The sequence below is a fragment of the Hesperophylax consimilis genome, chromosome 5, assembly GCF_061612785.1.
Source record: "Hesperophylax consimilis isolate HC1 chromosome 5, BYU_Hcon_1.0, whole genome shotgun sequence".
In the NCBI taxonomy this organism is placed as follows: Eukaryota; Metazoa; Arthropoda; class Insecta; order Trichoptera; family Limnephilidae; genus Hesperophylax; species Hesperophylax consimilis.
The window spans coordinates 9,877,731-9,898,917 of NC_142840.1; the positions used below are offsets into that span (position 1 = coordinate 9,877,731).

The 21,187-nt window shown below is 32.9% G+C and overlaps 3 protein-coding genes across 3 annotated transcripts in view; 2 read left to right on the plus strand and 1 right to left on the minus strand.

Moving 5' to 3' along the window:
• Positions 1–11,905, plus strand: LOC149423503 (uncharacterized). Its single transcript, XM_089632223.1, has 3 exons — positions 1–716; positions 758–1,291; positions 11,901–11,905. Exons 1-3 carry the CDS (start codon positions 140–142, stop codon positions 11,903–11,905), a joined length of 1,116 nt encoding a protein of 371 aa, XP_089488349.1. The 5' UTR covers positions 1–139.
• LOC149423502 (fatty acid hydroxylase domain-containing protein 2-like) overlaps positions 1–21,187 on the minus strand; it is a 589,487-nt gene that overhangs the window by 32,676 nt on the left and 535,624 nt on the right. The window lies entirely within an intron of this gene.
• Positions 11,856–21,187, plus strand: part of LOC149423504 (fatty acid hydroxylase domain-containing protein 2-like) — a 19,796-nt gene continuing 10,464 nt past the window's right edge. Inside the window, exons 1-6 of the mRNA XM_089632224.1 lie at positions 11,856–12,021; positions 12,743–12,887; positions 14,052–14,295; positions 15,000–15,139; positions 16,730–16,803; positions 17,421–17,596. Of these exons, the coding sequence (XP_089488350.1) occupies positions 11,985–12,021; positions 12,743–12,887; positions 14,052–14,295; positions 15,000–15,139; positions 16,730–16,803; positions 17,421–17,596 (816 nt within the window). The 5' untranslated portion in view covers positions 11,856–11,984. The remainder of the gene's footprint in view (positions 12,022–12,742; positions 12,888–14,051; positions 14,296–14,999; positions 15,140–16,729; positions 16,804–17,420; positions 17,597–21,187) is intronic.

Here is a 21,187-nt window from a genome sequence, read left to right on the forward strand (position 1 = left end):
TTTGATTGTAGATGAGTCCACTGATATTAGCAGCATTAAGCATTTAGCCTTAGTAAGTAGAGTTTTTGATAATAGCGTTAACCAAGTAGTAGATTTATTTTTGAATTTAGTTCCCGTGCCTTCTGCAACTGCCGATAATATGTATAGTGAAATTAAAGATTTTTTTATTAAAAATAATATCCCTTATGCTGCTAATATGGTGGGCTTTGCTGCAGATGGTGCCAATGTGATGATGGGTTCTAGGCATTCGCTTTCTTTTCTTTTCAAAAATGATATTCCAGGTCTTTTTATAATGAAATGTGTGTGTCACTCTTTTCACTTGTGTGCTAGCAATGCATGTGAAAAGATTCCATCCGGTGTGGAAAATTTAGCAAGGGACATATATTCCTATTTAAAAAACAGTTATAAGCGACAGTCTGAGTTAGTCGAATTTCAGGAATTTCTGTCGCTCAAACCACACAAACTTCTCCACCCATCTCAAACCAGGTGGTTATCCTTGATCGCGGTTGTGAAAAGGTTGCTAGAGCAATACGAAGCACTCGTATTATTTTTTACACATGCTCATCTTCAGGAAAACATTCCCGCAGCCGCATCTATTTTAGACAAACTCAGAGATCCCGTAGTCAAAATGTATTTATATTTTTTAGAATTTTCTTTACCTTTTTTTTATGATCTCAATTTAGAGATGCAGTCAGAAAAAATTAAAATCCATCTCCTATATATAGCCGTGTAGAATCTACTCTAAAAACTATTCTAGGTTGTTATATTGAACCGAATTATTTAAACCGGACCCAGCTAGTAGATGTTGAATATAATAATCCGCGCTATTTTCTTACATTAGAAAATGTGTACTTGGGTGGTGTACTGGCTGGCAAAATATCAAACGGACTGATTGAAATAGATTCTGAAAGTCTAGATAATTTAAGAAAGAGATGCTTAGAATTTTATATTGAAGGGGTTAGCCAAATTTTACAAAGATTTAACTTTAGAGATAAAACAGTGAAAATATTAAAACATTTGAAAGTATTAGATCCGGTTAATGTCAAGTCAAAACAATGCAGGTCGATCGCTCCTCTAGCAATGTTATTTCCAAATCTGGTAGGAGAGAGAGATTTAAATGACCTTGATAGAGAGTGGAGAGAGTTGCAATGTTTTGATTTTGGCCCATCGCCCGACCATTCGATTTTACAATTTTGGATTAGAATCAGTCAAACAAAATTGGGCGATGACACTCTTAAATTTCCTAAGCTTTCAAAATTTATTTTAACAATGCTGTGTTTGCCGCACTCAAGTGCAACAGTAGAGAGACTATTTTCGCAAATTAATCTAAATAAAACTAAAATTAGAAACCGTTTGTCAACCAAAACATTATCCGGAATATTACATTCCAAAACATTAATTTCTTCAAATACCTGCATAGATTTTGAAATAGGAAAAACATTGGTTAACAAATTGGATAAAAGTATTTATGATTAACTGAACTTCTGGGTTTTGTTATGCATTAAACATTACAGGTTTTATTCACGCTTTAAATATTCAGTTTGTCCTCTGTCATTTCACTTCTGTATTATCCCAAGTGCCAAACTGATGAACTTCAATCAGTCTTCAACCTGTACTAATATATTATATTTAAAGCGCCCTTGACGTAATATTTCAGTGAAACGGCGCTATACAAATTATCCAAACTATTATTTTTATGATATTATTAATCCAAATTTTCTTGTTCCTTGCTAAATTTAAATTAAAATCTTCGGCGTATGACTAGAACCCACAATCACAGAAGCCAATTACAATGAATATAACTTATTGATGCCTTAATCTGCAAATCAGACATACACTCGGAGATAGTTTTCACAAAAACAGCGCTATACAAATTATACGATTATTATTATAATTAAAATATATTTTTTACTGTAATCTTCTACTTCACACAATTCCAGATTAAGTCATCGCTATATTATGTATTGCTAGTATTTGACCTTAACAATTTACTCTATTCAAATGTTTTTACTGTAATCTTCTACTTCACACAATTCGTGATTAAGGTATCATTATGTTATGTAATGCTAGTATTTGATCTTAACAATTTACTCTATTCGAATGTTTTTACTGTAATCTTCTACTTCACACAATTCGTGATTAAGGTATCATTATGTTATGTAATGCTAGTATTTGATCTTAACAATTTACTCTATTCAAATGTTTTTTCCTAAATATTGCCTATTCTGCCACACCCGCATAATTACCAAAAACAATACTTCGTTTCTGATGTTACTGATGATTTAAGTACTGTGTGTTTTAATGTGAGGTTTTTTTTTTGTTTTTCAATGACGATTTTAAAATTCTACGCATATGTTGCCTATATTATATCTATCTAATTTATATTATGCCTTTGAAATGTTATTTCTCTTATGTATTTTCTGTAGTTTCTCGATGTATAAAGAAATTTAATAACTAAGAAATAATAAATAAAAGTACCCAAACCTATATTAAATTTTCTATATGATGGTAATGCATCAAGAAATGTCCGTGCCATTACCATCACATTATTCTGTATGAATGTGAAAAACGTAATTGTCAGATGTCAGATTAAACGAAAACCAATTCAATACATTTTTCATTTCAAACTTCAACAGCAGCAGTTTTTGCAATATCAAGGTGCCAAGGTGATACCACTGTCATCTAGGGAAATCTAGGGAAATTTAGACCCGGAATCTAGGGAAAAATAAATTTTGGACATACCAACCCTGGATTGAAGGCGCCGGCGGAGGACACAACATTGTTCCTGTGGCAGTTGAGGAGAGAATCCTGCAAACTTAAATAATCAAATATAACAAGACTACAGGCTTGCATTGAAAATAATGGTAGTCACTTCGAACAAATGCTCCAATAAAAAATATAACATAAACTACATGTCCGCATTTTCATTTATTATTTATTGGTAAAATTCTCACAATGTCATTCATTTACACATCAATATTGATATTACCTACATATCAATATTTAATCAAATCTGTAGAAGAGTATGCCCATCGGCATTCAACAAGTTTTTCGACAAGTGTGTCGAAAAGCGTCTTCTCTCTTTCCTACACACTAAATATTAATGGTTAAAAATGAGACGAATGATGCTTGTAAGCGCGCCAATACGTAAAAACAACGAAACTCGAATAAGAATTGCCAGGTGGGTTTTTTAATCGCTTTAATCTGACTTCAAACAATAATTAAACACGTAAAAATTATTTAATATAATATTACAGTACAGTACTTTGAACCTTCGCAATAAATTTATTTGATTTTAAGTTTAGTTTGTAGAACTCCATTTCAATTTAGAGATTTTTTTTATTTTTAACAGTCTTATTAAAAAATTTATAAAAACAGTGTGTTTATAAACAAGTTCTGCTAGTTGTAATTATTATTACGCGTGACAGCTGTTTCACCTTCTGACGGCATTATCAAACTTTGGTAAAGCCACTTACAGACGACGTAAGTGATAACTTTCTTTTTTTATTATTCTGGCTTTATTGATTTCCGAGTAAATTGTCGTAAATTATTATTTGCTAATCCCAATATTATTTGCTAATGCTAATAATTAAGTGAAATTTTAAACAATGCAATAATAGGATTATTGCATTGTTTAAAATTTCACTTAATGTCGTTGGTATTTCCAACTGATGACTCAGGGGTTTATTTCCCTGAATAATTAAGTATTTTGGGGTCTAATTATTATGCATTTCATTACATCCGATAATCTACACAATTTTTATGTTGAATTGGGGTAAGTTTTATGGCTAAGGGAAGGAGTGGAAGGTGAGGAAGTACCTGGATATTCAGATCTGGTCACCAAATACGGCTAGTCATTTCAAGCAACGTTTAAATTCTGAACCTGGATATTCAGATCTGGTCACCAAATACGGCTAGTCATTTCAAGCAACGTTTAAATTCTAAACCTGGATATTCAGATCTGGTCACCAAATACGGCTAGTCATTTCAAGCAACGTTTAAATTCTGAACCTGGATATTCAGATCTGGTCACCAAATACGGCTAGTCATTTCAAACAACGTTTAAATTCTGAACCTGGATATTCAGATCTGGTCACCAAATACGGCTAGTCATTTCAAGCAACGTTTAAATTCTAAACCTGGATATTCAGATCTGGTCACCAAATACGGCTAGTCATTTCAAGCAACGTTTAAATTCTGAACCTGGATATTCAGATCTGGTCACCAAATACGGCTAGTCATTTCAAGCAACGTTTAAATTCTAAACCTGGATATTCAGATCTGGTCACCAAATACGGCTAGTCATTTCAAGCAACGTTTAAATTCTGAACCTGGATATTCAGATCTGGTCACCAAATACGGCTAGTCATTTCAAGCAACGTTTAAATTCTAAACCTGGATATTCAGATCTGGTCACCAAATACGGCTAGTCATTTCAAGCAACGTTTAAATTCTGAACCTGGATATTCAGATCTGGTCACCAAATACGGCTAGTTATTTCAAGCGTTGTTTAAATTCTGAACCTGGATATTCAGATCTGGTCACCAAATACGGCTAGTTATTTCAAGCATTGTCTAAATTCTAAACCTGGATATTCAGATCTGGTCACCAAATACGGCTAGTTATTTCAAGCATTGTTTAAATTCTGAACCTGGATATTCAGATCTGGTCACCAAATACGGCTAGTTATTTCAAGCATTGTTTCAATTCTAAACCTGGATATTCAGATCTGGTCACCAAATACGGCTAGTTATTTCAAGCATTGTTTAAATTCTAAACCTGGATATTCAGATCTGGTCACCAAATACGGCTAGTTATTTCAAGCATTGTTTAAATTCTAAACCTGGATATTCAGATTTGGTCACCAAATACGGCTAGTTATTTCAAGCAACGTTTAAATTCTGAATTAATTAATCAATTACGAAAAAGCGTGGGGTTAAGAATATTTTTTAAAATTATAGTTGTAATTTATTGTAGATTTTTTAAAAAATTTGCGATATTTTAAATAAAATTTAATAATTATTATGTAAATAAATTAGCAATCTGGCAGCATTCATTTGCAGGTGTTCAATCCAATGCAGTCATGACGTTTGTGTGAGTGCTTTCCTTTGTGTGAGTGTGTTGCGCAGCAGTTTTATATGAACCGTTTTTTGATTCATCGGGATTGTTTTTAAAACTATACATTCTTTGTACCTTCAAATCAGTGGAAATAAACTTAAGTGTGTCAAGCTGCTCGTTATATTCCGGTAATTCTGGAAGGCTTTTAACATAAGCAATAATATTCATAAATCACATTCCGCGAAGTTGTAAATAACTAAATTTATTAAAAAATATACGTTGTAGGATAGCCTAGCAAGTAACATTTTGATAGAGCACTTACGGTGATTTAAAAAACAACGGCGCTGTTCAAATAATCCAATTATTATAATTGATAAGTACCTAAGTGAGGAAAATTGTTTTTAAAAGTGCTCAGAATTATTGGACTTCGATTATAAATTCAGGAAATCTACTAATTAGTTTCTTAGTTTCAAAATTAGACTATTTAATACGTGAAACGCGTAAGAGGTGAAACCAGAGCATTCCAGAGGTGAAACAATTTAGATACAAAAATAAAACTGATGTGTACAATACAAGAAGACAATCAGTGATTCGCATGCGAAAAATGTGAATAATCATTATTGTTAAATAAAATATTTATTTTCTGGTACTGGATTATGTAATACGGGCTTCGTTCGCAGCGACACGCGAGTTAAGTTGCGATGTTGCTTTCAAATTTTGACAAAGGATAAAACAGTGGTGACATGTGGTGAAAATATGTTTAATTAATTTTTTATTAAAAAAAACGTTACCGGACAGCAAAGTGCACATAACATTTTTTACTCCAAATGTGCTAAGGAATAGCTGGTTAAAGTTTGTCGGGTGAGTGCCGATACACCCTGTATATACAACATCATCAGGAGAGTAAAAATCTATATATAAAGGAAGATTATTACAATATAGCGCCCCTGAGGTGATATCTCACAAAAGCGGCGCTATGCAAATTGTCCAATAAATAAATAAATTTAATGTTTACGTTTTATTGTGTATACACCGAAGTCAAAAATTAAATATAGATTGCAATTGGGAAAGAAGAAGTGGAAGGAGGGGGGAGGGGTAAGAGTAGGCTGGGTTTATAATAATTAGGAATTACAATATCGTTAGACGGGAAAGACCAGTTGAGTGGGAAAATATTTAAAAGAGATTTTATAAAAAAAATCTTGTTAATTATATCTGCTTTTATATTAACATGTTTCCTAATTTCTAAAATTTCAAAATTATTTATAGTGAAGTATTTTAAGACCTGAAAAAAACAAATAGCATATAACCATAAAACAATATATTCATAAGACAATTAGCATTTAATAACGGTTATTCTAATAAATTTATAGTTGAAATACTAAATAAAAAAATTAAACATATTCTCTTCAAACGGTCTTTCTAAAGATAGAAAATAAACAATGGCGTAGAATTCTGTTTGTGGAAAACGATACTTCTAAAATTATATATAAAAACAATCCTGGTAGTATTCAACTGGCGTTTTACACTAATAATAATGAAGAAATATATTCTTAATAACAAAGATAGCAAAATTCAAACAAAAAAAATCAGGAGTTTAAAAACTCAATTGGGATGATTGTAATTTCTTTTACAAAGGTAGAACCAATAGAAACTTTGAAGTCAGAACTAAAGAATATCGCAGGGCTCTAAATGGAAATAGTGAATCTGAGTTTGCAAATCATCTTTTGAATAATGATCACACTTTCGATAAAAAAAATCAGGTCTTAAAATACTTCACTCAGGATATAAAGCATCGCAAATAAATAATTTTGAAATTTTAGAAATTAGAAAACATGTCAATATAAAATCAGATATAATTAATAAACAAAAAAATATAAATAATAATGAAAAATGCCATTACAAAGTGATAAGCTTCCAGAAGAAATCTTCTTATTAAACGCTTGTTAATCGTAAGTAGTCAAATATTGTGAGCTGCATTTTTAAATATTTGCGCCATTCATTTGATTCGTTTTTAAAGTGCCAGAGGTGCGCTCTGTCGGCCATCTATAGCTGTGCGTATCGGCCATTGAAGGAACGCGTGATTTTTTTATAAACGTCAAATATAATCACGTAACTGTGGATAATTTTCATTGTAATGTAATTAATCCAATAGATTATGAACTTTCAAAAACATATTTTCTTCGATATTATCCAAAAATTATATGAGCAGAAACGATGCCTTTGAAGAAATCTCGTATTATTATGAGGCGATCCCATAGACATATGAATATTAGTAGACCTGCCCTAAGTGATTAAAAGTGTATTATCCCCACTCCCCATACCGGTTCCATTGGAGCCGGCTGTGCTCGCGTATGGCCTCAAGTGAAATTTAAAAACGTGACGTCATCATTCTTGTGCGAACTATGGTCGAGGCATCATCGGTTCATTTTACGAAATACGAAATGTTGACTTGTACTATGAAAACTTGTAAAAATAGATGTGAAAAAGAGAATAAACCCAATTGTCGTATTACATTCCATATATAAGCATTATTTTAATTTATTTTAAGCATATTCACATCGTATAATATAGATCAGTTTTAGAAACATATACTATCACATCGAGAAACGTCTGGACGCGAAACACAAAGCTGGTTTGTTGCTGGGAAGTAAATTATGAACATTTATAAAAGTGTCTTAACTAAATACTTAAACGAAATATTCGACTCTGAAAATAGAACCGATTTTTTTTGCCGAATTTGGATTTCGCAAATTTGTTCATAACGTGGCGAGTAATTTGCGCTCCCATGTAAAAATGTCTATTCATTCAAAAGCAGATTTTACTTTTAAGAAGTTTTATTTTTTTATTTTTTTTATTTAATATTTGTATGTTTTTTACAATAAATATACAATTAAGTATACATATTATACAGTGTTATCAAGGTAAATAATAATAGCTTTTCCTCACCATAGAGAGACAAGGCTCTTGTGTTTGGTGAGTGAATCCTAGCTCAATTATATGGAATCATGTAAGTAAGTAAATAATATATTTGCAAAACCAAAGGGATAAGTAAGAAATACGCAAGATTTATCAATAATACAGTTTCAAGATTTGAAGGAAATAATAATAAGAGTAAGATATGGACTTTTATAGTAGTTTTAGGTAATTTTTTAATTTTATTTTAAATTCCTGAATATCTTCAATATTTTTTAGATATAATGGAAGGATGTTAAAATATGTTATACCTAGATAGAGATAGGTATTTTGTGTGTGCTTTGTATTAAGTTTTGGGATTTTGATAGTTTTTTTGTATCTTACTGATGAATTGAATTGTAAGTTATTTAACTGTATTTCTTTATAAATTTGTAGAATTGAATATTTTTTATATATATTGTCTATTGTGGGTACATTGAATATTGAAAAGAGAATCTCAGTAGAAAATTTGGATGGTTTTTCTCAATATTATTATTTTCTCAATTATCAATCTTTGAACTATTTTAAGTGGATTTAATATATTGTTATAAGTTCCTCCCCAGCCAATAATACCATATTGTAATATAGATTGTACAATTGCATAGTACACTCTTTTTAGGTTTTCTAGTCTAAGAATATTTCTAAGTCTTATAAATATATAAATACATTTTCTAATTCTTTTGACAAGTTCACAAATTTGTTTTTTCCATTTAAAATGTTGATCTATATATATACCAAGATATTTAATTTCAGAAGTTAGACTAAGGACGGGTTGTTTCGGAAAATTTGAACAATTCTTTAAATTTCAAAGTTAATTTTCAAGTTCTGTGAAAGGTTTTTTCGAATTCTGTTATTATTTCAGTACTGTCAAGCAACTACCCTATAATGATATAGTAACAGAACTTGAATAGAACTTTCACAGAATCCGGAAATGAACGTTGAGATTTGATGAATTGTTCAAATTCTCCGAAACAACACGTCCTAAGTATAGAACATTCTTGATTGCAATTAGTTCTGTTACATTTAAGTTGATGTATTATAATTTTTAATTCTAGTACTAATTGATTTAAATTTGTTGATAGAGAATGGGATACATTTCGTTTTTTCAGTATTTAATGAGAGGAGGTTTTTATCGAACCAATTTTTCAGTATATTAATATCAGTATTTGCTAAGTTATTAACATTATTCCAATCTGTACCTTCAATTATTATGACAGTGTCATCAGCATAAGATATTATTTTTCCGTTTAATCTTTGATTGAATATGTCATTTACATAAATGATAAACAGTAACGGTCCCAGGACTGTACCTTGAGGTATGCCGGAGTGACTTGTTTTTTGTTGACTAAGTACATCGTTGATTTTTACGACTTGAGGGCGTTTGAAAAGGTAGCTTTTTATCCATTCTATAGCTGTACCACTTAATCCAATGTTTCTTAATTTACTTATAAGTTTGTCGTGTGATATGCTATCAAAAGCTTTTTTAAGATCTATGAAAATTCCAATGCATTTTAATGATTTATCTAATGAATTATGAACAAGACTAGTTAATTTTTCAATTGCATCCTGAGTGCTTCTACCTTCCATAAAACCGAACTGATTTTCATTAATTAATTTATTACATTTTACAAATTGGTTTATCCTTTTTTTAACTATCTTTTCAAAAAATTTTGCTATGTTCGAGATTACTGATATGGGTCGGTAATTGCTAACTTCTTCTGGGTTACCAGATTTAAATATTGGAGTAATGGTAGTTTGTTTGTAGATTGATGGAAACACTCCGCTTTGGAAACTTACATTTATTATGTGTTTTAATGGTTTAGAAATTTGATTTTTAATATTTTTTAAAATATTAACTGTTATTCCATCAAAACCCGGGGCAGAACCTCCTTGCATACCGTTTATAATTGATATTATTTCGTTCTCTGTGGTGACTTGGAATGTTGCTATATTATTGTCAGTATCAATACTACAGTCTGGAAATGTTATATTTGGGTCAGTATGAATGAGATTGGCAAGATTTTCCCCTAAATTCGCAAAGAAGGTGTTAAATATGTTTGCAGCTTTTGAGGGATTTTCTTTACAACATGTTTTCATGTTGTCATGAAATATAGTAGCGATGTCGTTATTCTTGTTTTTTTCTTGTCAATTATTTCATTTATAACTGTCCACACTCTTTTACTAACATTTTCAGCCTGATTCAACTTTTGTTTATAATACTTTTGTTTTGTGTTTTTTATAATATATGAAAGTTTGTTTTTATATGCTTTAAAATGATTTAGTAAATTTTTATTATTTGGTTGTTGAGTAGTTAATTTGTAAAGAGCTTGCTTATGTCGTACAGATACTACTAAACCATGAGTAATCCATGGTTTTATAGGTTTCAAGTTCGACACTTTGGATTTGGTTATTATATTATTATTTGTCGAGTCATTTATGCATTTAGATATTTTTTCTTCAAACATTTTACAACATATATTGACATCATTACATTGTAATAATTTATTCCAATTTTCTGATTCTAATTGGTGTTTTAATGTATCCATATTAAGTACTTTTTTTGAGTAATTATTTTGTTTAAATAATGGCAAAGTTGGATTGCTTAATTTATAGTTAAAAATACATGAATAATGATCAGTGATAGATGTACGAATGACAGCTGATTTTATATTTTTGATATCAGGAATATTTGTAAAAATGTGATCTAAGCATGAGGGGCGTTGACCTTTAACATTTCTAGTATAAGAATTTATGCACGATAAATAATTGAGTTCTGCTAACATATGGTGATATTATAATGCGAGATGCCTATTTACTGTCAGATTGATTTATTGACGAATCACAGTCAGCCTTAACCCCTTCGTTCTTCAACAGTTGATTTTACCCCTCGCCATTATCTTCTCGTCTATTAATTCCTATGTCTGTGGGTGATCCTATTTTAGTATGAAATCGTGTCTTAATTTTCAAGTTAGCTGAATTTACCCGAAACAGACAATTTTAATTTGACCAATCAGAGGGCCTACATCGTCCAGACGCTAGGACATTAATAATAATAATAATTGGATAATTTGTAGAGCGCCGTTTTTGTGAAAAATCACCTCAAGGGCGCTGTACAATTTATTTCCTAGGATCTACATTTGTTATTTAGAAAAGATACCAAAACATACTTACCTGGCAAGTCACTTCCGACAAACACACTTATATTAAAAAGTTTATGCTTATAAAAGATAATAATAAGTCGAGTCATATTTCATTTAATTATTGAAGACAATATTTGCGATTTCTAAACGAAAATCTGAAACAGACAAATCAGAAAAGGATATGGTCACATCTAGGACTCGAACCCAGGACCCTTGTCTTGCTGGGGCACCGCTCTACCAACTGATCTAATGGGACCCTATCTCCTTAGGCTACATTTAACTGTATCATACTTCGAATAAAAACTATCAACATTGTTTTAATTTTTCTGACCGCATATTTTTATTGCGGTGCATTTGGAGTGTTTCGCGATAGTGCAACGGTGCCGAAAGGATCAATGAGCGGTGCCCCGGCAAGGCAAGGTTCCTGGGTTCGAGTCCTAGATGTGACCGTATCCTTTTCTGATTTTTCTGTTTTAGATTTTCGTTTAGAAATCGCTTAATATTGTCTTCAATAATTAAATATTACAATTTGAGGTTTTACTCAATAAAGTTATTCCAAAAAATAAATACACATTTCATTTGTTAATACAGGGGTAAGTTGTATTTTATTTGACAATATTGGGGTAAGCCGTATTTTATATGTGAATAAATGGTGTAAGCCGTATTTCATATGTAAAAAAATGGGGTTAGTCGTTTTTAATTTGTGAATAATTAAGTCATATTTTATTAATAATATTGTTTTTTGTGCAGCCTGAAGAGAAAGACCCTGGTGCGTGGGAAGAGAACTACAAGTCACATCACGACTCCAAGCTTCTTGGCCCCGAAGGTTTGTCTATGGACGTCACCTTCCCCAAGGCAACTCATCTTTATGGTAAGCCCAAATATATCATTTGATCTACCAAAAAAATGAAAAAGTTAGCGTTTTATAATAATTCTCTGCCTCATAATTTAGGGAATAAACTCAATACAGGAGGCCTTAAGAAAAATAATTTTCTCAGGGCCAATATCATCTGTGAGGTGTTGAGTGGAAGGCCTTCTTGTGGAGAGGACTAAGTGCACATGGGTCATGAAGAGAATCATGTTCATCAAGAGGATGTTTTAGGCGAGAGGAAACGCAGACAAATAGTTTCACAGCCGAGCTGTTTCAAGGTGACTCAAGGACGAGTCGTAGAAATGATCCGTTCTCATGCTGAAGGGATCGATGACGTTAGTTCTTCGGAGCATCAACGAGGACAGCCACCTGACACCTGCAAAGATTACAAACCGTTTGTTAAGATAAGGGAATCTATTAAACAGACAGCCCGTTTCTGCACAGAGTCAAAGGTTTTTACCTTAGGGCTCCGGAAGTAACTGCCAAGAGCAGAGGTTACTGCCAAATTTAACAGTGGAGCGCAGTTGCGATTTGTACAGATTCAGCAGTTGTGTACTATCTGCAGTATCTGAGGCCCTGAGCATTACAATTATTATCTTTTGTAGAAAACTCTCGTCACAGCTAGCGTGATCGCCTACTATACCAGCGCTAATGGCTGATTCGAGCGTTTCAGATTACCTGCCATTAATAAAAAACTAATTATATATTTAACGTTATCGAGGCATCCCCGAGCACGCGGACAGTTTTGCGCTCCGAACCACCGTTGGACAGGAGCCCTACCGGCTCTATAACTTGGACGTGTTTGAGTACGAGTTGCAATCCACCATGGCTCTGTACGGATCCGTTCCAGTTATATACGCTCATGGGTATGCACACTATTTATTATCTGCATTAAACTAAACGATATTTCGCCGCAGGACATGAAATGACATATTAAATTGTAATAACACACACTGCGCATTGTCATTAGTGTACATTCACATATTATACTGAAATCCGTACATGTTTTGCTTTGAAAACCCCTTGATTTGTTCAGTTTTGCTATCAAACAGCTAAACATGTTCAGTCGATTTTAGGAACGTTGTCTCATAAAAATCGTTGTCTCCCTTACTGTCATGGTGAGAAATGTGATCTAAACGATGTTAGAAAGAGAAAACACCACGCCTTATATTCAAATCTATAAATTCACTAGTTTTTTATTATATTGATAACAAATGCATGAGATATGTGACCCGTTTCACCAATCATATCCATCAAATTGTGAACAATGGTATGAAAACACTAGGCTTCGTATTAAGAACAACTGAAAACTTTAATTATTTACAAGCCATTAAACTATTATACGTATCTCTAGTAAGAAGTCTAATTGAAAATAACTCAGTAGTTTGGTCTCCATCTTACAAAATTCACATTAACAACATTGAGCGAATACAAAAAAAATTTCTACGTTTTATAAATTTTAAATTAAATATCCCTGTCGAAGACTTAAAATATAATTTCTTATTAAATACTCTAAAAATACATACATTAGAAGATAGACGTAAAATAAACGATTTAACGTTCTTATTCAAAATACTTTACTCTAAATTCGACTGTTGTGAACTCCCGCAACTTATAAACATACATACACCCACAGTAACAACACGATAAAATACAATATTCTACAGCAGCACACATAAGCGTAACTACATTGCCCACTCTCCGATACAACGACTTCACACCATGGGAAATCATTACTTGGGTGATGTTGACATATTCAATACCAACTTGACAAGTTTTGTGGATCATTTAAAACATTTATTTCAACAATACTCCTAAACACATCATGTAAACCTACAAATAGCTGTAATTTTCTGTTTTTGTTTCTTGTGTTTGTATGACTTGTTGCATAGCTTTTATCAAATGTAATTTTATTCTTATTTTTTATGTTTCAAAGTATCTGTCAAATTAAAATTATAATACCAACCATGTAAAAGCCCTCCGGGCGTTAAATAAATAAATAAAATAAAACAAATATTATTGTTTTTCAGCGTGGACCACACAGTGGGCGTGCTGTTCCTCAACGCGGCCGAGACCTGGGTGGACGTGGAGAACAGCCGCGACTCCAACATGGTCTCCTCCAGCTTCGTCTCCGGCACACAGGCCGAGGAGCAGGTGTCGGCGCGCTTCATCAGCGAGGCTGGCATCATGGAGGTCTACGTCATGCTAGGGCCCTCGCCCTCTGACTGCTTCAAGCAGTACACCACGCTGACCGGCACCGCACCACTGCCTCAGGTGACTATAATTGCACATACCACTCCACATAAACTTGGTCAGCTTTACGGTTTATGTATACTTCTGAAGGTTCAACTTCGAAATTTGGCACAATGCATTTGATGGGGTTTTTCGCTGTTTCGATTTTTGTAATTGTTTCCAACTGTTCCCCACTGTTTCAACATATTTCTATATCTGTTTCCAGCTGTTCTTCCTCAGATCTCCTTGTTTCTGTAGCTGTTTCCAGTTGCTCTCCCTGTTTCTACTTGTTTCTTTGTCTGTTTCCAGCTGTTATCCCTGTTTCTATTTGTTTTTGTATGTTTCCAGCAGTTCTCCCCGTTTAACTTGTTTCTTTGTCAGTTTCCATCTGTTATCCCTGTTTCAACTTGTTTTTGTATCTGTTTCCAGCTGTTATCCCTTTTTTTTTTTAAAAGCGGACACCGTTTACACTTAGTTCCCGTGAGCACTTAGGCCATAGGCCCATTGTGCTATCTCCCATTTTACCTCATTCCTTTAACAATAACCCATTCCCTTTAATAAAGTTCACCAGGGTTGTCATTGGGTATGTGGCTATGTCTTCTGGTTCTACTGTATGTCTCCCCAGGTATCTGAGCCTAGTTCCCACCAGGGCAGGACATTGGCACCATAGGTGAATTGGAGTCTCTTCATCCTCTTCACATTTCCATGTTATCCCTACTTCAACTTGTTTCTGTATCTGTTTCCAGCTGTTCTCGCTGGCCTACCACCAGAGCAGATGGAACTACAACGACGAGGAAGACGTGGCGGGAGTGGATGCCGGTTTCGACTTGCACGACATCCCCATGGACGTGATCTGGCTGGACATTGAGTACACCGACGGAAATAAGTAAGACATGTTCTGCTCTTGCTTTCTGTTTGGGCCAACCAACAAAGGAGTCCTCCTGGATAGGGTGTATTAAAAGTGGGAGAATTAAAAAAATAGTTTTTTAAAATAAAAATTGACCCCGATCGACTTTTTTATCTTTATTTATATGTATGCAAGATTTCAAAAATCTAGTAGGATAAATACATAAAATACAAAATAAGAATATAAAATAAAAATACAGTTTGAAAAATACTTTTAAATTGTTATAAAAGTACTGAAAATAAAATATATTTGAATCTTCTTTTTTTTCTGTATATGTCACACATATCTTAGGAAAAGTGCTAAGACTTGTTTTTGGTAACTTATTAAAAAAATTTGGCCTATTATAATTGCTGAAGCTGTTTGGAAAGCAATTGACCATACATCACAATTTTTTTTAAGAACCGAACACTAATCACCGGAACACGATTTAATCTAATATTGTATTTAAAGAATTAAGTTTTCATACTGACAACTACGTTACGTTTATCCATTAATAAACATGGTATAAATATGTACTGAACATGTAATAAGAACAGTATTTTTTAATTAACCCTTTTTAATAACTCATTTCTTTCCTAAAGTATTTTCAATAAAAAATATTTTCCTATATTTTCCTATTTTTATAAAAATATTTTCCTCAGGGTGCCTTGTGTGGAGTTAATGTGAACAAAATTAATACCGATTATAAAGAATAGAAAATAGATCATAAATTCCTTGACTCCACGCCCACACAAGTCATTGAAATTGATTTTCTATTTTGGGGATAACATAATTCGGATACACTATTTAGGGTGTCGACACATAGTCTTTATTTAATATAGCTTTACTAAAGACGAAGCAACTTCTAGTCACACGGTATATATTGAACAGTTTTTTTATATTATTGACATAATGCAACTTTTAAATTTGGGCAGAGAATCCAAAGATATGTAGATGTTAGAATTGGACAAATATTATTGAACGCGTGAAAAGCACGGTTAATTGGGGAATTAGATGTATTTGTTTTGTAATTAAGCGTGTGGAATAGTGCTGTGTCGTGTACGTCTCAAAGATATGTTCAAATTAATTAGGATCAAAAGTTCGGTACATTCGATGTTATTCTTTAAATTCAATGTATCAGCTTTAATAAATCAGCTACTCGCTTTTGCTGTAAAGTTTATTATTACAATAATAAATATCTTTTAGCAGTGTGACGTTTTGCAAGTAAATTGCAAGCGTGTAATAATTGCCATTATTCAACTACATAAAGTATGTGATGAAATACATGTACACTGGATGATTGTAATCACGTGATTGCGAAATATGTCATCACAGTTAAAACAATAAACACACAAGCAAATGATAGAGGAAGTGTTTTTATTCTAATAAAGTTTAATTTGTAGAACTCCATTTTAATTTAATTTTTTTCTTTGATATATTAAATAATATTATTATTCAATAAAAAAGCAGTTTATTTATGAACAAGTTCTGCTCTGCAAGTATTAATTCGCGTGACAGCCGTTTCGCCTTCAAGCATGTCATAAAAGGTAATCATAGGTCATGTTTTAAAACAGCTTTCCTTTTTTCCAGGCATCTTCAAAGATTCTGGGGAGCTTCGGGAGATTTTTGTAAATCCCAGTGGGATAAATTCTTGGATAATGTCAGTAAGTATAAATCATTGATTTATTTTTTTTTAATTAAAGATGAAGTGATAATATATCCACAAGGATGGAAATAGTGTAACGCGTACGGTCGGTCGACCGACGACGTAGCGCTGCCGAGCTGGACCGACGGTCTTCAAAAGCTCTTCATTCATTAATCTACGTCCATAAATAAACCATTCATATACGTCTTATTGTATGCGACTTACGTACGCGACGCACGTGAGTGATTTATTTATGCGTCGCACCATTGCCAACCTAAAAGGGGTGATATATATTTTCAGTAAATGTATTTTTTCTTTATTTAGGTAATAACTTATCATGTTGTGAATTGACAGGTTATTGTGGGGTATTTTTTCTGTAAGTAAAACGTTTCTTATTTTTTAGGTTAGCAAAATAATAAGCTAAGTTCCAATAAAATTTTACAACCTGTGTATATTTTATTTATTTCACATCTAAAATAAAATATGTAATTTTTGAATTTTTACCACTGTGATAAACAATAATCTGTTACTTGTTAAAAAAAATATTTCTTTTCCAAAATATAATTGTTATCATTGATAAACATGTAATTAATTATCTTCAAGTTATATACTAAAATTCTATAATTTCTGTTCCAGCTGAGGAGAATTTTGTGTTATGGCTGATCATTCCAAATGCCCTGACCATCGGGTTTTACTGGAGACTTGGCCTTCTGTATGCTTACATGGATATCAATAACAGACCAGTTTTCATGAGGAAGTATAAGATTCAACAAGGAATGAATGAACCACTAGAAAGAGCCAGATTTTTTAAGGTAAGTCAAAGGATACTAAATTAACGAAGAAACTCGACATTTATATGGCTTGGAGGCAATGCGTAAATCATTATAATGAAATATTCGCATATATAATCCATAACGCATCCTGTCTTACTAAAAAAAATGGCAACATTAGCGCAAATGTCAACATGACGCGCATTATCATATACATATTATGTATTATTCGGTAGTAGGTATTTGTAACTAATTCTTATACTTTCTTTTGCAAATCTTTTTTTAAATTTTCTTTTGGGGGCATGGAAAGTTTTAAAGCGTTGAAGTAGTTTGATAACAAGGTTAAGCTACGTGACTTGACACTATGCCATGAAAACGCCCAATTTCAGGATGCTTTATCAAATAAAATAAAAAACAAAACGTGTAACTCGTTCTTGCGCTTGCAACGGTTTGAAGGTGGTATGTCTGTGGCATAAATAAACCACTCTCTAGATCGATATCTTCGGGCTTTTTGTATGGAACCATTTTGTCACCCCCTTAACCACAGACGACCACAGATAAAACGGTCGTTTGGTAAATATATTGTGGACCATAAATAAATCTCAAGGCCATTTAAAAAAGTGCAAACATAGACAATATAACTGCACCCAACTAACATCGTTCATTCACTAGCCCAAAAAAATTATATTTTAAAAATAAAAATATTGGAATGCAGGAAAAGAAAAATAAAAAAAAACCCACAGCTATGCAAACATAAAAATACTTTTTATTTTCAAAAAGACAATGGACAGTAATACAAAACAGGGTCAGTACAACCGATGTAGTTTATCATTGAAGTAGAAGATAATACTAATAAGTATATCTAAACAAAACATGAAACAGAACAAGACACAGAAAAATAAAAAGTAACGGTCTCAACTAGGAATCGAACCCAGGATTGTTGTCTTACTGCAACAACTTAATAGGATTTAATTTGACCTTGCACGAAAATACCAGAATATATACACAAAATACATATTCAACGTGTTGAAAGATATTCATTATGTCAAGTAATAAAAAAAGGGAGCGAAAACAAAACTTCTTGAGCGAGTTTCACCGCAATATAAATTAGATTCCACACTATTCAAGCGTACTGTAGGTGACTTACATCTTATAAATATTAGAAGAGTAACAAATTTAAGTGATAATTATTATTGCCACAGCACTAGAAGTTATTCAAATTCTCCTGCAAGGGTTTCATATAATTTCCACAGCTTTATCGTCAGCAAACATCGAAAATGCTGGTTAAATCTGAATACTTACATGATGCAATTCTGGAGAGGTTTAAATGACCTTGTTTGATGTAATCGTGGCTTTTTTTAGCAGTTTTAGCATCCTAATACGTGGTATAGTATCGCGTCGGAATACGGATAGGTCTGAAAAGGAAAATTAATTAAATTATTAGCCAATGAAGTACATTCAGGAATCAGGAACATTGTATCAAAGAACGAGAGGTTAGTACCTGTATTTAACAACGGGTTCGGGTCCTTCTTTCAGTTGGTGGAGATAGACAGGATATTATATGATGACTGGAAGATTAAGCGTTGCCAAGCATTCTTTTTTAATCCCAAAAGTACCGTATTTTTGCTTTGAATTGCGAAATGACACCCACAAACAAACGTATTTCTTGCTGCTTCTTGCTAGCACCGGATTATCGAATCCGTCTGAGCAACCTTTAATACAACACGGCATTAATTTATCACCTTGAAAAATTCTAGCATGCAACATTATTTTTAGATGGGTTAGACGATTTTCAAAATTCAATATTTACGCTAAAAACTTCAACTGACTTCGACTTCCGAAATGGCGTCTTAGAAATTACCGTTAATTTTTATCACAGCATAACACATGCTTAGCTTCTCTTTCTGTTACACAAGTCGCTATGGTAGAGAGCGAGAGATCAAACTACAATTTTTGCTCTGAGCCAATGAGATCTGAGCTTTCAGCCACAACAGCTTTGTCTATAAGAATTTGGGTATTGAATAACTCCTCCCATCAGGGTTACAAGGTCAGACGGGAGTTGTACGCCCCTGGTCTGTGGCATAAATAAACCAATCACGTCTGTGGTTTGAAGCCCCGTATTTTCCGCTCCGAATCCGCTCCAGCCTCTGATGTTACGTAGCGTGCGCGTGGCCCGCTATATGTTGATGCGTTGATCGTTGATGGCACATCATAGTGAACGAAGGTAAAGCCACGTGTGTAACGAAGCCGTGCGCTGCTATCTGTGGCCCGCTTGAGAAACACTAAGATTGGATACCTCTACCATTGAAATATAAGTAACTCCTACATTTTTTATATCAATGTATATTCTACCAAAACGAACAAAGGTACATCATTAATAGATTGATCACCATTGTGAAACAGAAAAAACTGAGAAAATCAAAAAAAAGCTTGCCAGAGTTCAAAATGTTTCCTTGTCTGTGATGAGTAGGTACTATACGGAATAATAGAAATTAATAATGTTTGTCTTTCTTTAAAAAAAAAAAAAAAAAAAATAGCAAGTTTTTTTATGATGATGATGATGTGTTTTTTTTTTCAAGTTTTAAAATAATTCGTTAATGATTATTTAAGTTTTTAAATATTTATAAGATTTGAAAAAAGTGGTCGTAAAAACCCGAATACATCAAAATGTAATAGGTAGTAAGTAAATCCATTTTTTGTAGCCAAGCTTGACCTTGATTGTGAGTTAGTTAAATAATACAATTATTATATCAAGTAGTGTGTATCATAGTATATGTATAATAGTGTGTATATGTAGTAATACAACTTATTCGGAAACTTGTGGTACAATCTATAATGGTGAAAATTAGAATACCTGCATATCTTACGAATAAATAATTGTTAGTAACTAGTTGATGTAGAATGACTTTTTTCCATTTAAATTTTCAAGTAAATCAGGCTAGAGGATCCCTTTATTAAAATTTAAAATACCCGGAAACGTGATGGCAATTTGTTAGGATATAGATTTATTCATAATAATATGTACATTTAAGAATGTTGCCTAGTTGAAAAAATCATTTTGTAACAAAAATATGACGGCCTCCCTGGTCGAGGGGTAAAGCTCTGCACTAGCAAGCAGGAGGTCGCGGGTTCAAATCCCGGCGTGCGCAAGTAAATTGGGTTTGATTAATTTGTATTATTTCACAAATTACTCGATTAAAATTACATACTGCACGTTCCAGAGTGGAAGATACTCTCAGTATCGCCTTGGTCATTCAGAATTGAAATGGCTTTGGTTGTGTATGGTGACCAGATCTAAATAGCCAGGTAATTCCCCACCTTCCTCTCCCCCATCTCCTTCCCTTCCCTACTACCTTCAGCCTCACAAACATACCCTAATCGGGGATGCCATAGTCTCACTAGCTCCAGACGGTTGAGAGTAGTTGGGACTTATGTGCGGTTTCACATAAAAAGAGAATAATTAGAATTGAACTAATGAAGTAGAAACCAAGGGCTGTTCATAATGTATTATATTTAGATGAGACATAAAGCCAAAAATTGGTTCCGCTATTTGACCTCCAACTGATCTCCAACTCTCCTAAAGCTCTAACTAAAACTAACGATTCCAGTCAATGCGCACCACGCGTTCTAATA

Coding starts and splice junctions, on each gene's coding strand:
- LOC149423503 (XM_089632223.1), top strand. CDS start 140: ATGTATAGTGAAATTAAAGATTTTTTTATTAAAAATAATATCCCTTAT. Junction 717..757: donor AAAAATTAAAATCCATCTCC/TATATATAGCCG, acceptor AAACTATTCTAG/GTTGTTATATTGAACCGAAT.